This window comes from Myiozetetes cayanensis, unplaced genomic scaffold (genome assembly GCF_022539395.1).
Source record: "Myiozetetes cayanensis isolate MyiCay16 unplaced genomic scaffold, myiCay2020 scf6-25, whole genome shotgun sequence".
In the NCBI taxonomy this organism is placed as follows: domain Eukaryota; kingdom Metazoa; phylum Chordata; class Aves; order Passeriformes; family Tyrannidae; genus Myiozetetes; species Myiozetetes cayanensis.
This window is the reverse complement of record NW_026087853.1, coordinates 46,064,281-46,078,841: the sequence shown is the minus strand read 5'-3', so window position 1 is coordinate 46,078,841 and position 14,561 is coordinate 46,064,281. Positions and strand designations below refer to the sequence as shown.

Sequence of the window (14,561 nt, the reverse complement as noted above, 5' to 3'; positions counted from 1 at the left end):
GGAGTTAATCAAGATGATTATGGATAACTGATTGAACCATGGTTACTTTTGAAGGGCCAGGCAATATGCCAATGTCTCCTCTTCCGTAATATCCAACAGGAATATTTACTGGTGACAGAATCAAATGTATATTCAGGTGTTTGTGGTGTGTGTAACTGTAACCAAAGGAGCAGAGTTCAAAGGCGTGCTGGTAGGGATGTGCAGAAGAGTCCTGAAAACTTTCCCCAAAATGGATTTTGGAACAGGAATTGGAGCACTTAAAATCGCTGCTGGTACTTGGGAGCTCCAGGTTGGAAAAGCCGGTGTTTTGGAGCCACCATCTGACCGTTTAATAATACTGCACTGCAAGACTAATTTATGTTCTGTGATGTTAAGCATCAGAAGTTCACCGGTTTATCACTGTGCAGTGTTCTTGCCCTTTTAAAAATAGTTATATAATGCTTTCCTGTACAATTATATAGGCTGTATGTTCAACCTTCAGCCTGTCATGGATAGTGAATTATTGCTGCCTCAGCAAAGCTCCTCTCCTTGGAGACTTGTCAGCAGGCTTTCTGTGCTTGGTACTGCCACCTGCACTCTGGCCTAAACCCATAGGGAGAAACAAAATTGGCCAACAGAAATTCAAGGTCTTTGATGTAGAAAAGAAGTGAATCTGTTCTGTAGCAGCTGTGATGTGTTTTGGTAATGCTGCAGCTGTTGTTTTACGTTATTTACACACTGACCTCTTAGAGGAGTGGAGCTGAGGAGCCAGAGTGTGATGTGGTAACACCGTCCCTTCTCTCCGCAGACAGTACTACTGGTATGATGAGCGGGGAAAGAAGATCAAGTGCACTGCTCCTCAGTACGTTGACTTCGTCATGAGTTCGGTGCAGAAACTAGTGACAGACGAGGACGTCTTTCCAACAAAATACGGTATGTCCGCTTCCTGGGGCTCTCTGCGGAGGCCACAAGTAAAGTGAAAGTTGGCATTCAGCATATGTAGTCATACCAGACAGCTTTCTCACTTGTTTGTTTGATGATTTTGTTGTTGTTTTTTTTCTTCGTGGGTTTCTTTTGTTGCTTTTCTTTAAAGGAAGATTTTAAGTTTTGTTCATTCTTGCAGTAAAAAGGACTTGTGCTGTTGGTTCATGAACTGAGGTGAAAGTCTCACAAACCTGCCCCCTTGGTTTCTGTTTCATCATCCATCAGTACATCTTTCCCTTCAAGCATTTTGAGATCTTCTAGACTGTGTTCATAGAGGATAAAATGCTGAAAACAGTCAGCATGTGTGTGTTCAATACAGCCTGCTGACAGCATACTTGAACTCTGTTTCCATTAGACCCTCAATACGTTAAGGGGGAAATAAATTGGATTGCCAGGAATGCGGCTTGCCTTCTTTGCCCAAGGCTCTAAGGCCTTGTCTCTCAGAGAGTTTGCAGTCTCCTTTCCCTTACAGAGATTAAATAACAATGTGATTTTTAAGAGCTGAAAAGCAATAGGAAAGTAATTTTAACTCAAATTTGTAACCTAACAAGATTGCTATGTGCAATGCCTTTGTTTAAGGGGAAGAAAATAGAAACCCGAAGTTATTTTTGGTTGGCCTAATCAGGACTAAAAGTAGCTGGCTTCTTGAGCCACTTCAACAGGTAATTGGGAAAATAAGACATTACAATATAGAAAATACTAAGCTAGCAGCCTTTGCTTACAAGCAGCCTGATCTGGAAAAAGGCAGTGTCTAGTGAGACTGTGCCTAGTAAGCCAGCTGCACTTGACTTTCTGTTTTTTTAATATACCCATTCGAGGGCAGCGAGGGCATTTCACGCATGTGATTGTCTATGAGGTCAAGGGGCACTTTAGACCAGTGACAGACTTTGTATTGTGCATCACAGGATAGGGCAGGTGTTGCCTTTTTTTTTGCCTCAGTTTCACTTTCAGTGTTACTAAAGTAGTTACCGTGCAGGCACAGTACTCCAACACTTGCTCTAGGCAAGCACGATTTCAGCTGCCCAGATAGAGGTGCCTGATAAAAGGCACCCAGTATTTCCTTCCATTTCTTTCCCATTCAGTAGAATTCCAGCAACGAAATGAGGGAAGTCATTATGTAAAATCAGCCAAATGGCGACACACTACCAAGGCCCGTGTACCTTGGCTTCCATTTCAGGATCTGTGAATTGGTTTCCTGGGGAAAAATTTGCTACTCCTGGACAAACTAGATAAAGGACCTAGAAGAATCTCTCATTATTTTTACAGCCAGTAACAAAAAATGTAGTGGTTTTAGAGGACAATTATGCTTGCTTCATGATCTTTGAACCCTTAGGGTTTAAAATTTAACTTCAAATGAAAATGCTTAATACCTCCTTAGATTCTTCCTCTGAATTCCTGTAAAAAGAAAGACTATAGGATGATAGAGGACCCTCTAGTTGTCTGCTGTATATGGTGGGCTAGTTACTGTTACCCACAGGTCAGCCCACCCAAATGCTGCTGAGGGGCTGATGGTAAGCAGCTGGTGCTATCATGGTGTTTCTCCATCTTCCTTTCAGGCAAGGAATTCCCAAATTCATTCGAGTCCCTAGTGAAGAAGATCTGCAAGTACCTGTTCCATGTGCTGGCCCATATCTACTCCTCACACTTTAAGGAGACTTTGGCACTGGAGCTGCACGGACATTTAAACACACTCTACACACACTTTATCCTATTCATCAGGGAGTTCAACCTCGTGGACCCTAAAGAGACCACCATCATGGATGACCTCACAGAGGTCCTCTGCAGCAGCAGCGGGAGCAGCAGTAACGGGAGCGGCAACGGGAGCAGCAACAGCGCAGGAGCACAGAACCACGTGAAAGAGAGATGAGCCCTCCTACAGGATCAAAACTAACATTAAAAACAATATTATCTATTCTGTGTGTATGTGTATGTATATGTTCAGATATACATACAGACATATACAGCGATGAAAGCTGAAAGCAATGATGCTGCCACCACGGGACGCGCAGTCGTACAGGACTGTACGGAGCTTTGGGTTAATGCGCCAACTGGCGAGAAGTTGCACCAATTTTATTTTATTTTCTGTCCACTCCTCCTTTTACCTATTCAGATGGAAGATGAGTGCTGTTTTTAGAGAAGAGCCAAGCTTGAGAGTGGGGCCACTCTTGGATTTTTTGGTTGGGTTTTTTTTTTCGTTTGGTTGGTTGGTTGGTTTTTTGTTTTTCTTTCTTTGGTCTTGAGTGCAAGCCCTTTGGTCTTTCTAGGCTGGTGGTCCTGCCATTAAAAAATATCTATTATACTATAAGAAATAACTTTTACTTGGAAGTGGCTTAAAATGCAGGTTTGTTTGGTTTTTTTTTTTTTTTTTTTTTGGGGGGGGGGGGGGGGGGTGGTTTTTGGTTTGGTTTTACATAGACTGCCTCTTAACCCTGCCAAAAGCTCCCCCATTGAGTGCATCTTGCCCTTTGTTAGCTTGGAATGGGAAGAAACTCCTGGCTTGACTAGAGTAGCAACTAGGGGCTTGCTACGTGTTGACAGTGGGCATGATTCTCCAGTTGTCCCATCTATGTGGTCACAACATGTCAACGTGCAAGAGGATCCACAAGCCTTTCTGCTTATTGCTCCTACAGTATATATACTCTTTCCTCTGCTCCCCTGCCTCTTCTTTTCCCAGGCACACCTCTACAGGTAACAGGAGTAAGATCACTGCAGTCCAAAACCCATGTGCCAGAGCCACCACCATTTGCTTTCCATTGAACAGAGGCCCAGGGAGGGGGGGAGAAGGGTGCATTGAGTCAGTCACCGCCTGTGCTAGAAAGATGGCTGTTGGCATAAAATTATATTGTTGGCTTATTTTAGTTCATCTGTTCTATAATAATAAAAACGAATCTATCAGCCACAAGCCTTGTTTTTGTGTTTGCAGCGTCAAAACTCAGCAGACTCCACCCCTGCAGCCTCCCTCTCACCACTGAATGCTCTTGGCTCTGCTCTCAGCCAGCTTTATAAATAAGGGGTTGTCTTCCACCCTGTAATCTTACATTTATAATCAATTCCTTGCTCTTTCCGGTAGCCGTGGGAACCACCTCCCCAGATAATCTGAAGATAAGCAACACTTGGAGAGAAGCAAGTTTCCTGTTTGTACATATATCCATTCTGCAAATGCTGTGGGTTCCTGCATATCTTGGAGCAAATACTGTATCACAGCATCTCTGGATACAGTATTGTATCAGTATTGTAGCTGGACAGTGATACCACTCTCTTTCCTTCACATTTCCACTGAATTCTCGCAGTCAGCATTGGGAAAAAGCCAAATTTTGTTTGAATTGTTTCTCTATCAAATCTGTGACAGCCTCTGAGAATTGTTTGTTACTGGTTTTGGTCATTATCCTGGGGTATGTCCACGATTATTATAACTGACCTGGCATGAATCCTAGAAGGTTTTCCTGAGTGAAGTCTGTAGCTGTAGTAAAAGTTAGTAAGAGAGAAGGAAAGGAGAACAAGTACAAAGAAAAAAGTGAAAGAAAAGCACAACCAAGGGGTGAAATTAAAAAAAAAGACAGGAAAGAACAGGAAAGGAGGAATAAAAATAAAAAGCATAAGCAAGAAAAGAGTTTGTGAAATGTGCAAGAGCAACAACACATAACAAATGTGCAAGTGAGAAAAAGAGCAGTAAGTCAAAATGAGCAAAAAGGCAAAGGAGAAGGAAACGGAGGAGGGAAGAGAGGGAGTGAAAACAACCTCAAACTTTGTGATCCCAGGTTTGTCCTGTGGTGTTTGTCTCTGGACTGTGAGTACCTTCAAAATGTGCCAAAATCCCACTGTTATCACAGGCTGCTTAAGAGCACTCCTTCCCCACCCTGTTCTCCACTACAGCCTCCATATCCAGACAAATATTCCCATTCAGTCTCCATTCATGCTGATGTGAGCCTTTCCATTAAAATTCCCTACACTAGAGTCTGAAGGGAAAACCAGAGGTCAGCAGCAGCAGTCAGAGCCAGTGCCATTTGTAAGGCCCCTCTGCTACTTGTCCTGAGAGCACACAGTAGAGTTCAAGGTAAGAAACCAATAGCAAGAACAACCCAAACCCAAGTAATATCTGGTAATTTATGATCTACCTGTAAAAATGCATTTGCAGTCATCCTTCTCTGAAAGACCATTTAGAAGTGATACACGTCTGGAGAAAGGCTTGATTTGAACAAGAGGCAGTTCAACCCTGGAAAGACTGACCTCGCTACAGCTCTTAATTTCCAGTCACAACACGGTGATCAAAAGCAAGAGTGACTATACCTTAGCTTCCCATAGGAGAACTGGCAGAACCTCATAGGAAGTCTGGGAACACACGTGTGGGCACAAAGCAGCAAACCAGAGATTCATCTACCAGAGAACAGTGAAGTGCCACGTTGCCTCTAGAGGAGCCCGCTGTTGTTCGTGGCAGCTGTCCCGAGTTTACTCTGCAGGCATTTGATATTCCTGAAGGCACATCTAGCAGGGTAATCGCTTTATATTTTACAAGCAGTTAACAAGAACACAAATAATGAATCCTATTTTAGTGTAGCCTATCTTGTTGGGTTTAGCAGTAGGAATAAGGAAAACACTGAAACAGTGCCAACACCAGTGTTCTTCTTGTCAGGAGTAAGTGTTACTGTAAAGCTCAGCCTCAAGGCGGTGAGCATATTTCAGAGGTTACTGAATTACACTATAGTAACATTAGATACAGAAGTGCCACTGAGCCTTCAAAGTTTGTCAGTGGCTTCCTGTGCTTGCAACATGTCACTGACGACACACCATGTAAGCACTGAGCATGAATTCCCCTGTATCTAAAACACAGGCTTAGGTCTTCTAACACTGAGGAAATTGTCATATTGCTGCTTTAAATGTGTTCTGTAAATTGTTCAAAGTGCTGTCAGAACAACAGAGACACCTTAACTATCCTACATTCAAGATGCCCCCCATAAAGATCATAACATACCATACCATTGTTTAAGGGTTGCTAAATAAGATACCCCAGAGAAATAGCCAAACGCTGCCAGAAGACACATTTTTGAGCTATCTACATGCACACACACACCCCCCTTCAAACATGCCTTTTGCAGGCCTTGTCAAACTCTCAGCTTTACACCGGCAATTTCAGAATCCCTAACCAATTTTCGGGCTTAAACCTATGGCAATGAGCACAAGCCTTCCCAGGGCTAAAGTCTTTCACTTAAACTCAACAAATAGTCATAGGTATGTTTTGTTGGATCACATTCCTGACATTTGGTGCTCTACACACATGAGAGATGTGCTGAAGGGCTGAGGCTGCATAAATTTATAGCAATAAGGTGAAATGTTATATCAAGCTGAAACTTCCTCCCCCCCCCCTCCCTCTTTGTCATTATCCATAAGTCTGAGGCTGCAGCATCCTTAGGAAATCCAAGCATAAGTGCCTCTAAATACAAATAGGAAGAACAGAATTTCTTCATACATGCCATCTGGAATAAACACCAGCAGCAGGTAAGCAAGCACCAAGGTCAGGAGCCTGTGTCTGTTACGTGGGCTACCTCTGGCCATTCAGGGAATGGGACATTGGAACGGTGCCACCAAGTCTTTTGCACAGAGAAACAGCCACCTGTAGCTTTAACCTCAGGGCAATGACCCTGTATAGAGATTAGCAGACCAGCTTCAGCCCTAACCCTAAGAAAGGTCCTGAGGTAGCAAGCCGTAAATTGAGTCAGGTATCTTCTATTTCAGTCCAGCAAAATCAGAGCTATGCCCTTCTTCCTCGCCTGAGAATTGCAGAAAGTTGTCAAGTCTGAGATCCCATAGAACACACTCATTTTATATATGAGTAACAACCTTTTGACCAAGAAAGTTAAGAAACTCAACTGGAAAAGAACACTTTGCTGACAAGAAGATCTAAGGAGAGAGAAAGGTGTGTCCTAGCTCTGAGGTACCACCACTTCTGGCTAATCACATGCATACCAGGATGCTCCTGGAAGTGATTGGGAGCTAAAGGTGGATGCTGCCAGGTAACAACTGGCTCCTGCACATTAGCAGAAAACCGAAGGACTGCCACAGAAACAAACAATCCCATAAAAGAACAAGCCAGCTTTATGAAGCTTACTAAGCACGCTGATCTCATCAAAGCCATGCTTCATCAAACAAGCCTTTGCTCATATTCATCGTGTAACTTGTCCCAGCCAATCCTTATCTCACCATTTCAGCTGCTCACAGAAAGACTCCATCTCAGAAATACTCCTCCATTATCTAAACTGCAGACAGAGGAATAAGTTGTTTTATTCTGTTCAAACCTACCAAACAAATGAAACCAACATTTGTTCACGTAGCAAAAATGGCAACACCAGGCATTTTGTACCTGGCTCTATTGCCCAATTGCTGGCAGTAGTCACACTACAGGCTCAGTAGGGATAAGTTATCCATGGTGCTGGCCAATGCCAGTGCCTGAATATAAGCCCAATACCTGAAGGATTTCAAGATGACCACATCTTTACATGATATAGCTGTATGCAGTATAGCCAATTCCCAGTGGAACCAATGATACAAAGTGAGGAAAACACCAAACAGCTGGCAAAAAAACCCCTCAGTGTGCTAATGGGGTCTCTGTTCTTCTCATGGACAGAACTGTTTTGGTTGTGACAGCTGACATGAACAATAAGACTTTTCAAAGCTAGGTTAGCATGTGACTCGGAGAAAACAGAAATTGTTGTGGCCAAGCACTCAGATGAGAGAACACTCAGAGAGCTTTGTCTAGCCAAGGGAATAAAAAAAAAAAAGAAAAAAAAAAAGAAACAGGACCAGCTACACTTCTTTTTATGTTGTCCTCTGCTAATTCTTTTCATTTTATCTAAAAAGGAGGCATTAAAATACTGATGCTTTCCCATACACCAGTGCAGATAGTTACCATCCTTTCACAAAGTAGTTCAGGGTCCCTCACATAAACCTCCTCCTCCTTTTAATGGTCTTTGGGATAATTCAAAGGAAAGTAAAAAAAAGCCTGCTAGACAGGCTTTGCATTCAGTGGAGACCATCCCTCTGCAACACCAGCGCAGATACAGAAAGGGCAAATGCCACCTCACAGAGGATCTCGGCTTCTGTGAAAACACTGCTTCAACTTGACATCAGTAAGGCTTAGAAGACACCTGCCCTGAAGCAAGTACTGCCCTCGAGGACTGCAAAAGGAAACCTAAACAAGGAAAACAAATTGGTCCCGGGCACAGGACACTAATTTAACCACCACACTAAACTTGCGGAGTAGTCCAGGGTTCCCCCAGAAGGGCTTTAATGCCGGTGCACAAGGAGTTGCAGGTGAACCCTCAGTCTGATAAAGAAAAAGGCTGCCCAGCTCTCCAGCACCACATACTCATCCAACCCCCTAAGGCCACACAGCGGTCACAGAGTTCTGTTTCTGCTGCTTTCTGCACAAACTGAATTCCTTTAGGAAAGACTTTTACTTGAAAGCTCTAATTTCAAGCTGATGAAAATTCCTAAATTATTTTTTGCACCCTCTTAATTGCACTTGACAAACACCAAAACCTGATTTCCATAGGATTCATTCCCCAAATCATCTTAAGGAATATTCTTTCTGTTCCTAAGCACCAAAGCTTAGGTAGAAGAGCTGCCTCTCTCGCATAAAGTCTGGTAGACAATGAAACAGCTAATAATACTGAAATTCATCCCACTTCTGTCTTGGCCAGCCTGAGTTTTTAATTTAGTTTTATTACAAGCTAATGTTGGAGCCTTTACTGGTTTTGTCATGACAGCATGTCTGATTTTGTATGACTAAACACAAGGGATAATTTTACTCGGCAAGATGGAAATACATTAAAGTGCTCTGTAACAAATTTGGGGACACTGGTATTGCATACAGCCAGAATACCTACATCTGCCTAGTTAAACTATTTATTTTTATAAATAAGGAGCGATTCTGCAACGGATGTGCAGCACAGAGATACAGGGTATGTTTGTATCCTCCCAGCCACAAACTCCTCACTGCACACCATGTTGGAAAGCCCCACTTCAGACATGCTGCAGTAAATAACTGGAGATGCTCAGGGAACAATCAGTACCTGCTCTGCTCCAAGTCAGGCAGAGCCAAGTCTGAACTTCCTTGTTGAGCAGCTACTGGGCTCCCTGGCAAAGGGAAATGTGCTGTGCATGCAGATGGGGCACCTCAAGCAGAGCCACTGAAGAGGGAAGGGGCATTTTGCAGACCTTCATGAAAACACAGCCTGAGATCAGCTGTCACTGCTCTTTGCCACTCACGGTCTCACTGACCTGTTTGTGCTTAGGGGCCAAGTCAGGTCTGGAATGACCCGGATGCTGATTTTCCGGACTCCCGCTGGCACCTGCCTGGGAGCTGGTTTGACATCTTCACAGAGCCAGTCCTGCCACACATAGATGTTCACAGACCATTGTGGTGATCAGCTACCCTGGGATCACCTTTCTTTTGCCTTACACTGAATTTAGTAACAAAATGGCAACCCTGTGAATGAAGTTAATGAAGTAGTGTAACCACTACTTGAATGTGAAAGCACAACAAATACTCCAATCCATCAAGGAATTTTGATTGGATTAGAAGCCCTCTGTGCTCCGTTATAATCTCCCCAATGAAGGCAAAAACCAAAACTACATCTGGAGAAGAGAGATTAAAACCCCCATTATAACTGTTTAATTATCCGTTATTAATGGATTAACATTAATTTCTGATCCTGGTGCTCCTCAGATAAATAGCTCAGGTGGTTTGTAACAGCACTGCTTTACTTTGTAGTGAAAGAATTCTAGCTCAAGAAGTGAAAACACAGGCTCTTTTTAAAGCCAGGTGTATTCAAAATTAAGAAAGTTTAAGCAAGACTCCATCTGCCTGTCCTTTTTTCTTCCCTACTCCAAACTTGTGAACTGCTGCCTGATTTCAAGCAACCTGCAAGACAGATAGCAGTTTCCATTCAATTAGAAAGTTTTTATAGGAGACAACCAACAAATGAAAGGGTTGAGAAAGCACCTGTAAATGAACCCCTAAGTTTCCTGAGTATGGAAGAAATTGTGACCCACACTTCTGTGTTACTAGATGCCAAAGAACCAGCACAAGAACACACGCTCATAAAAGTCCCCAAAGACAAAGGGACAGAGAGCTCAGAATCACCCACAAATCACAAATGGTAAGAATTTAGCTTCTAAAAGGAGGGCACTTGTTTCACTACTTGCACAACTGGGACAGTCTGCATGATTCAGACTTTTTATGCAGTCTCTCAGTTGGCAGATACCACACTGGATCTTGGTGCTATACCACAAAAAAAAGACAAGATATTCCAAAACAACTTTCATTATCAAAGATAGAAATATAGTCTTTGTATCTGAAAAGAGCTAGTCCAAAGAGATGTGCTGAGAAATGAAAGAACTTGTCTTTAGGGACAGGCTACTGAGCAGATTTGCACACCTGCTCACTGGAACGTGCTGTTGCTAGGTTAAGATCTGGATTTAAGTTCCAGCCCAAGCCACAGAAATCCTCTGAGAGAATCACTGAATTGATCTTCCTCTCAGTTCCTGAATCTGCATGAAGTGGACAACAGATACCTCTTTTCCTTCTCCTTGTCTACCACACCTACATGGAGAAAGCTGACCCTTGCTGCACTGTCAGAGAAGGTAACAGAACAGACTTGTAGCTTTCACGTGCTACTGAAACACACCTCCACAACATAGCAAGGTATTTATCTGTCCAGACTCCTATAGCAGTGGGCTCTACTTGACCTTTTCCTTTGAGAAGGACAAGGTTATTTATGGTTCTTCCCTCATGCAAACAGACTCTGATGTTAAGCTGTGACCCTGTTACACCAAGACTGAATGCTGTCATCTCTCTGCAAAGCTGTGTAAGAGCTACACAGGCTAGAGAGAGGCATATCCACACCTCTCTCTCCTTCTTTTCTGCCTTTGCACAGCACCACTGACAGCCGACACATGATTCAGCTTGTAAAAGTCTTTAGAAAGCAAAGAGAAAAGACAGTGTCTTTGCTACTTGGTCCTCTCTGAGGAAGGGCCTGTGTTCTAGACATCACTCTTCTCCACACCAGCTAATCACCAGGGCAATGTACAGGGCCCAGCACAAAAGCACTGTAGCACAACTGCCTCACATCACCAGTTGCCCACATAGCATGTAGTGGGTAACACCAAATTCTGTCTCTCTACAGGATTTTTGAAGCTACATAAGTAATTTTGTTTCTCCACCCCTCTCTTGAGGAGAGTGGAGCATCAGCTTTCTATGTCTCACTGCCATTACCACATTAATTTGAATCACCTCAGTCTTTTCTAATGCACAAGTCCCAGACATTATTGGTCCTCTTTTAAATATCAAGCAGTATAAATACGATTCCTCCTTCCCTCGATGTTGATTTGTGTCTCAGTTGCCTGAACTGACACACACCGTTGTGTCCCTGTTGGGGCAGTGGCTACAGAAAATTCTGCACTGCTACTTCCTAGGACAGGACTGAAAGGCACACACAGTCTCCATGTGCTCATTAAAACGATGGCCTAACCTGGCCTAAAACTGTGTTTTGCTCTGTCTCCTTTAAACCATCACCCTGGCTGATGCACTTCCCTGCTGCAAAGTGCAGTGTGCTGTACGGACCCTGTGGAACGCAAGGAGTCTGAGGAACTTGTCTTCATGCTGATAAAAAGAGGCTGCAGAGACAGGCACTGTGTTCCTTCTGCACAGTGGGACTGAGGCCAAGCCAGAGCACAGCACGGCTTGGCTGGGGATTGCAGAGGCATGGCAAGATCTACACTCAAGCCCGAGTCTCTCCTTGTAATCATCCTCTTCTCCCTCAATGACTCGGAGATGTCAGAGTTCAGGGCTTAGTTCAGGTACTACAAGCACTACAGTAACAGGGGATTTCCAAGGGATTTGAGGATCGCTTAGCTATGTTCCCACAGAACAACAGGAAGAATTTAAGTCAGGACATAAAAATCTCAGCCGCAGCACCTGAACTAACCACTTTCTATAGGCATGGATGGCAAGGTGCTGCAGGTTCAGCAGGTTCAGTTGTGGGAAATCCAAACAGTTCTCTCACACCACCTGATATCTAAACAAGACCTGGTGTACCATCACCACCCTCAGTGACTCAGCTCTCAGGTGGGGTACTGTGTGCTAAGTACACGGCTGCAGCACACAGCACCGTGCTGCAGGACAGTTTGTAGTCATGCCACCAAACCTAACGGTATCAGAGGAACCTTCATCAGACAGAGAACTTGCTAGTTCTCTCTTCACCCATGTCCCTCCCCGTTTGCTGCAAGGATAGAAACCTTATGTATGCCAGGACTTTACAGGGAGTAAGAAGACCAGTAGCTGCTCAGACTTGTAGTAGGTACACATGCCCATTCTGACCCATGCTGTCATTTGGTCTAGGATTCTTATTTTAAATTGTGTTAGAGTAATGTGAAAAGCTGTTACAATTTACCCAGTCAAGGAGGAAGGCACCTCCAAGCCTGGGAGCATGTCTGTGCTGCCTCAAATACACAGACCCTTCAACTCCTGGGAACTCTGAAATAGGAGTGAGAGAATCAGTTCTGCAGGGATACCTGAATCTCCCACAGACAAGCTGGCTCTGGAACTGGATCCAGCTGAGCTGCATTAGCCTGGAGCTGTGCCAGCTAACAGAACTCAACCACTTCCCACACCCAAACCAGCTCAATTACAGCAAGCTCAGGCATCTCTAAGCAGAGTGTCGTTTCCAGCCTCTCAGTAGACACATCTGCACTCTCTGCTTTTGGCACCTATGCGAAAGCAGCAAGCTGCCTGTTCCTACTGCATGAAAAGGAGATACCAGACTGACCACAAGGTTTACTATCAGACACTCTGCCTTGCCTCTCCATTGCTTAGTGCAGTGAAAATAAATAAGAGATCACAGAATCACAGAATGGCCTGGGTTGGAAGGGACCTTAGAGATCATCTAGTTCCACCACCCCGCCATGGGCAGGGACACCTTCCACCAGGCTGTTCAGAGCCTCATCCAACCTGGCCTTGAACACTGCCAGGGATGGGGCATCCACAGCTTCTCTAGGCAACCTCACCACCCTCACAGTACAGAATTTCTTTCAAGTAGCTAATCTAAACCTGCCCTCTTTCAGTTTGAAGCCATTCACCCTTATCTTGTCACTACATGCTCATGCAAACAGTCTCTTCTTTCCATCTTTCTTGTAGGCTCCCATCAGGTATTTTGCAATATTTATTATTTGGATAACAGCAGCACTTAAAGGCTGCATCAAGGCAATGCCAAACATCATTCCTGGACTAAGTTGTAATCCTTCTGCTGAAGGCCTTATAGAACAGGTGACAAGCCATTTGAAGGAGACAACATAGAGAGAAAGATGGTAGGATGAAGCAGCCTGGCCAGCCACCAAGCTTATCAGTTTTAGGCAAAAAACTCCTCTCCCACACGCCTCTTCTGCTGCACCCTCTGCATTGTCAAGTGTCACAGGACACATGCACTGCACACACTGTCACCAGAAACATAATGAGCACTCTCTATATGAGGCAGAAACTCATGTGGCTGGCCCACCATCTCCATCCCCACAGCAGGACCTGCTGTCCAAGAGGATTCATACTCCTCCAGGCCTATTTCTAGGGTGGCAGAGGAGCTGCTATACTATTCCCAGAGCTTCCAGCACCCCACCATTCACATTGGTACTTGAGAGGATCACAGAATCCTAAAGGCTGGAAAAGACCTCCAAGATCACCCAATCCAACCACTGACCTAACACTGCCAGGTTCACCACTAAACCATGCCCCTAAAGCACCACATCTACACATCTTTTAAATTCCTCCAGGGATGGTGACTCCACCACTTCCCCAGGCAGTCTGTTTCAATGCCTGACAACCCTTTCTGTGAAGAAGTTTTTCCTAGTTTCCAATCTAAACCTCCCCTGGCACAACTTGAAGTTGGTTCCCCTTGTACTAACTCCTAAGTTCTCACTGATGTTCTGCAGTGTGGCTGTTCAAACACTTGTCCTCAGGGGAGGACAAAGGAGCCTGATGCTTTCTGAAGGACCAGGTGAGAGGAAAATTGGGCAACATCTCGCTTCTGTACTCTCACTTACAAGGGCTGCTCCTAATTCCTTCTCTGTCAAACCAGACAAGATCTCAGTGTATGCCCGGTCAACATGCTGAGGACCCTGTCAGCAACTGCCAAGTCATTATTTGTACATGGATGAAAATTAAGAAACCCAGAGAGTCTGGGAGAGCAGACAAAATGCAGTATAATAGCAGAGGAAAAATCCGGGGAGGTGAATAACAATCTTGTGCTGGAAAGGCACCTACGTATGTGACATGACAATTTAGTATCAATGTCCAGAACCTCATGGAGCAGCAAACAGATCCCAGTTTGGTCTGGTCTCCCCACCATCGCAGTGTGGTCTCAGCCTAAGCATTGACCCCTTCACCACTGACTCCAAGCATACTCACAGCACCAAGCCCCAGCAAGCTAAACTAAATCTAAATTAGAAACAAGGAAGTAGCAGCATTGACTTTTACCTCCTTCTTTGAATTCAATTCATAATTCAACCAACACAGGTCTCTGCCAAATGTGGCTTCTGGGGTCCTCCCACAGCTT

At 44.2% G+C, this 14,561-nt stretch overlaps 1 protein-coding gene across 4 annotated transcripts in view; it reads left to right on the top strand.

The window, feature by feature from the left end:
- MOB2 (MOB kinase activator 2) overlaps positions 1-3,862 on the top strand; it is a 111,278-nt gene extending 107,416 nt beyond the window's left edge. For all 4 annotated transcript variants that reach the window (XM_050336001.1, XM_050336000.1, XM_050335999.1 and 1 more), the window contains exons 4-5: positions 788-912; positions 2,520-3,862. In XM_050336001.1, the coding sequence (XP_050191958.1) occupies positions 788-912; positions 2,520-2,830 (436 nt within the window). In that variant the 3' untranslated portion in view covers positions 2,831-3,862. The remainder of the gene's footprint in view (positions 1-787; positions 913-2,519) is intronic.
- Positions 3,863-14,561: the final 10,699 nt, after the last annotated feature.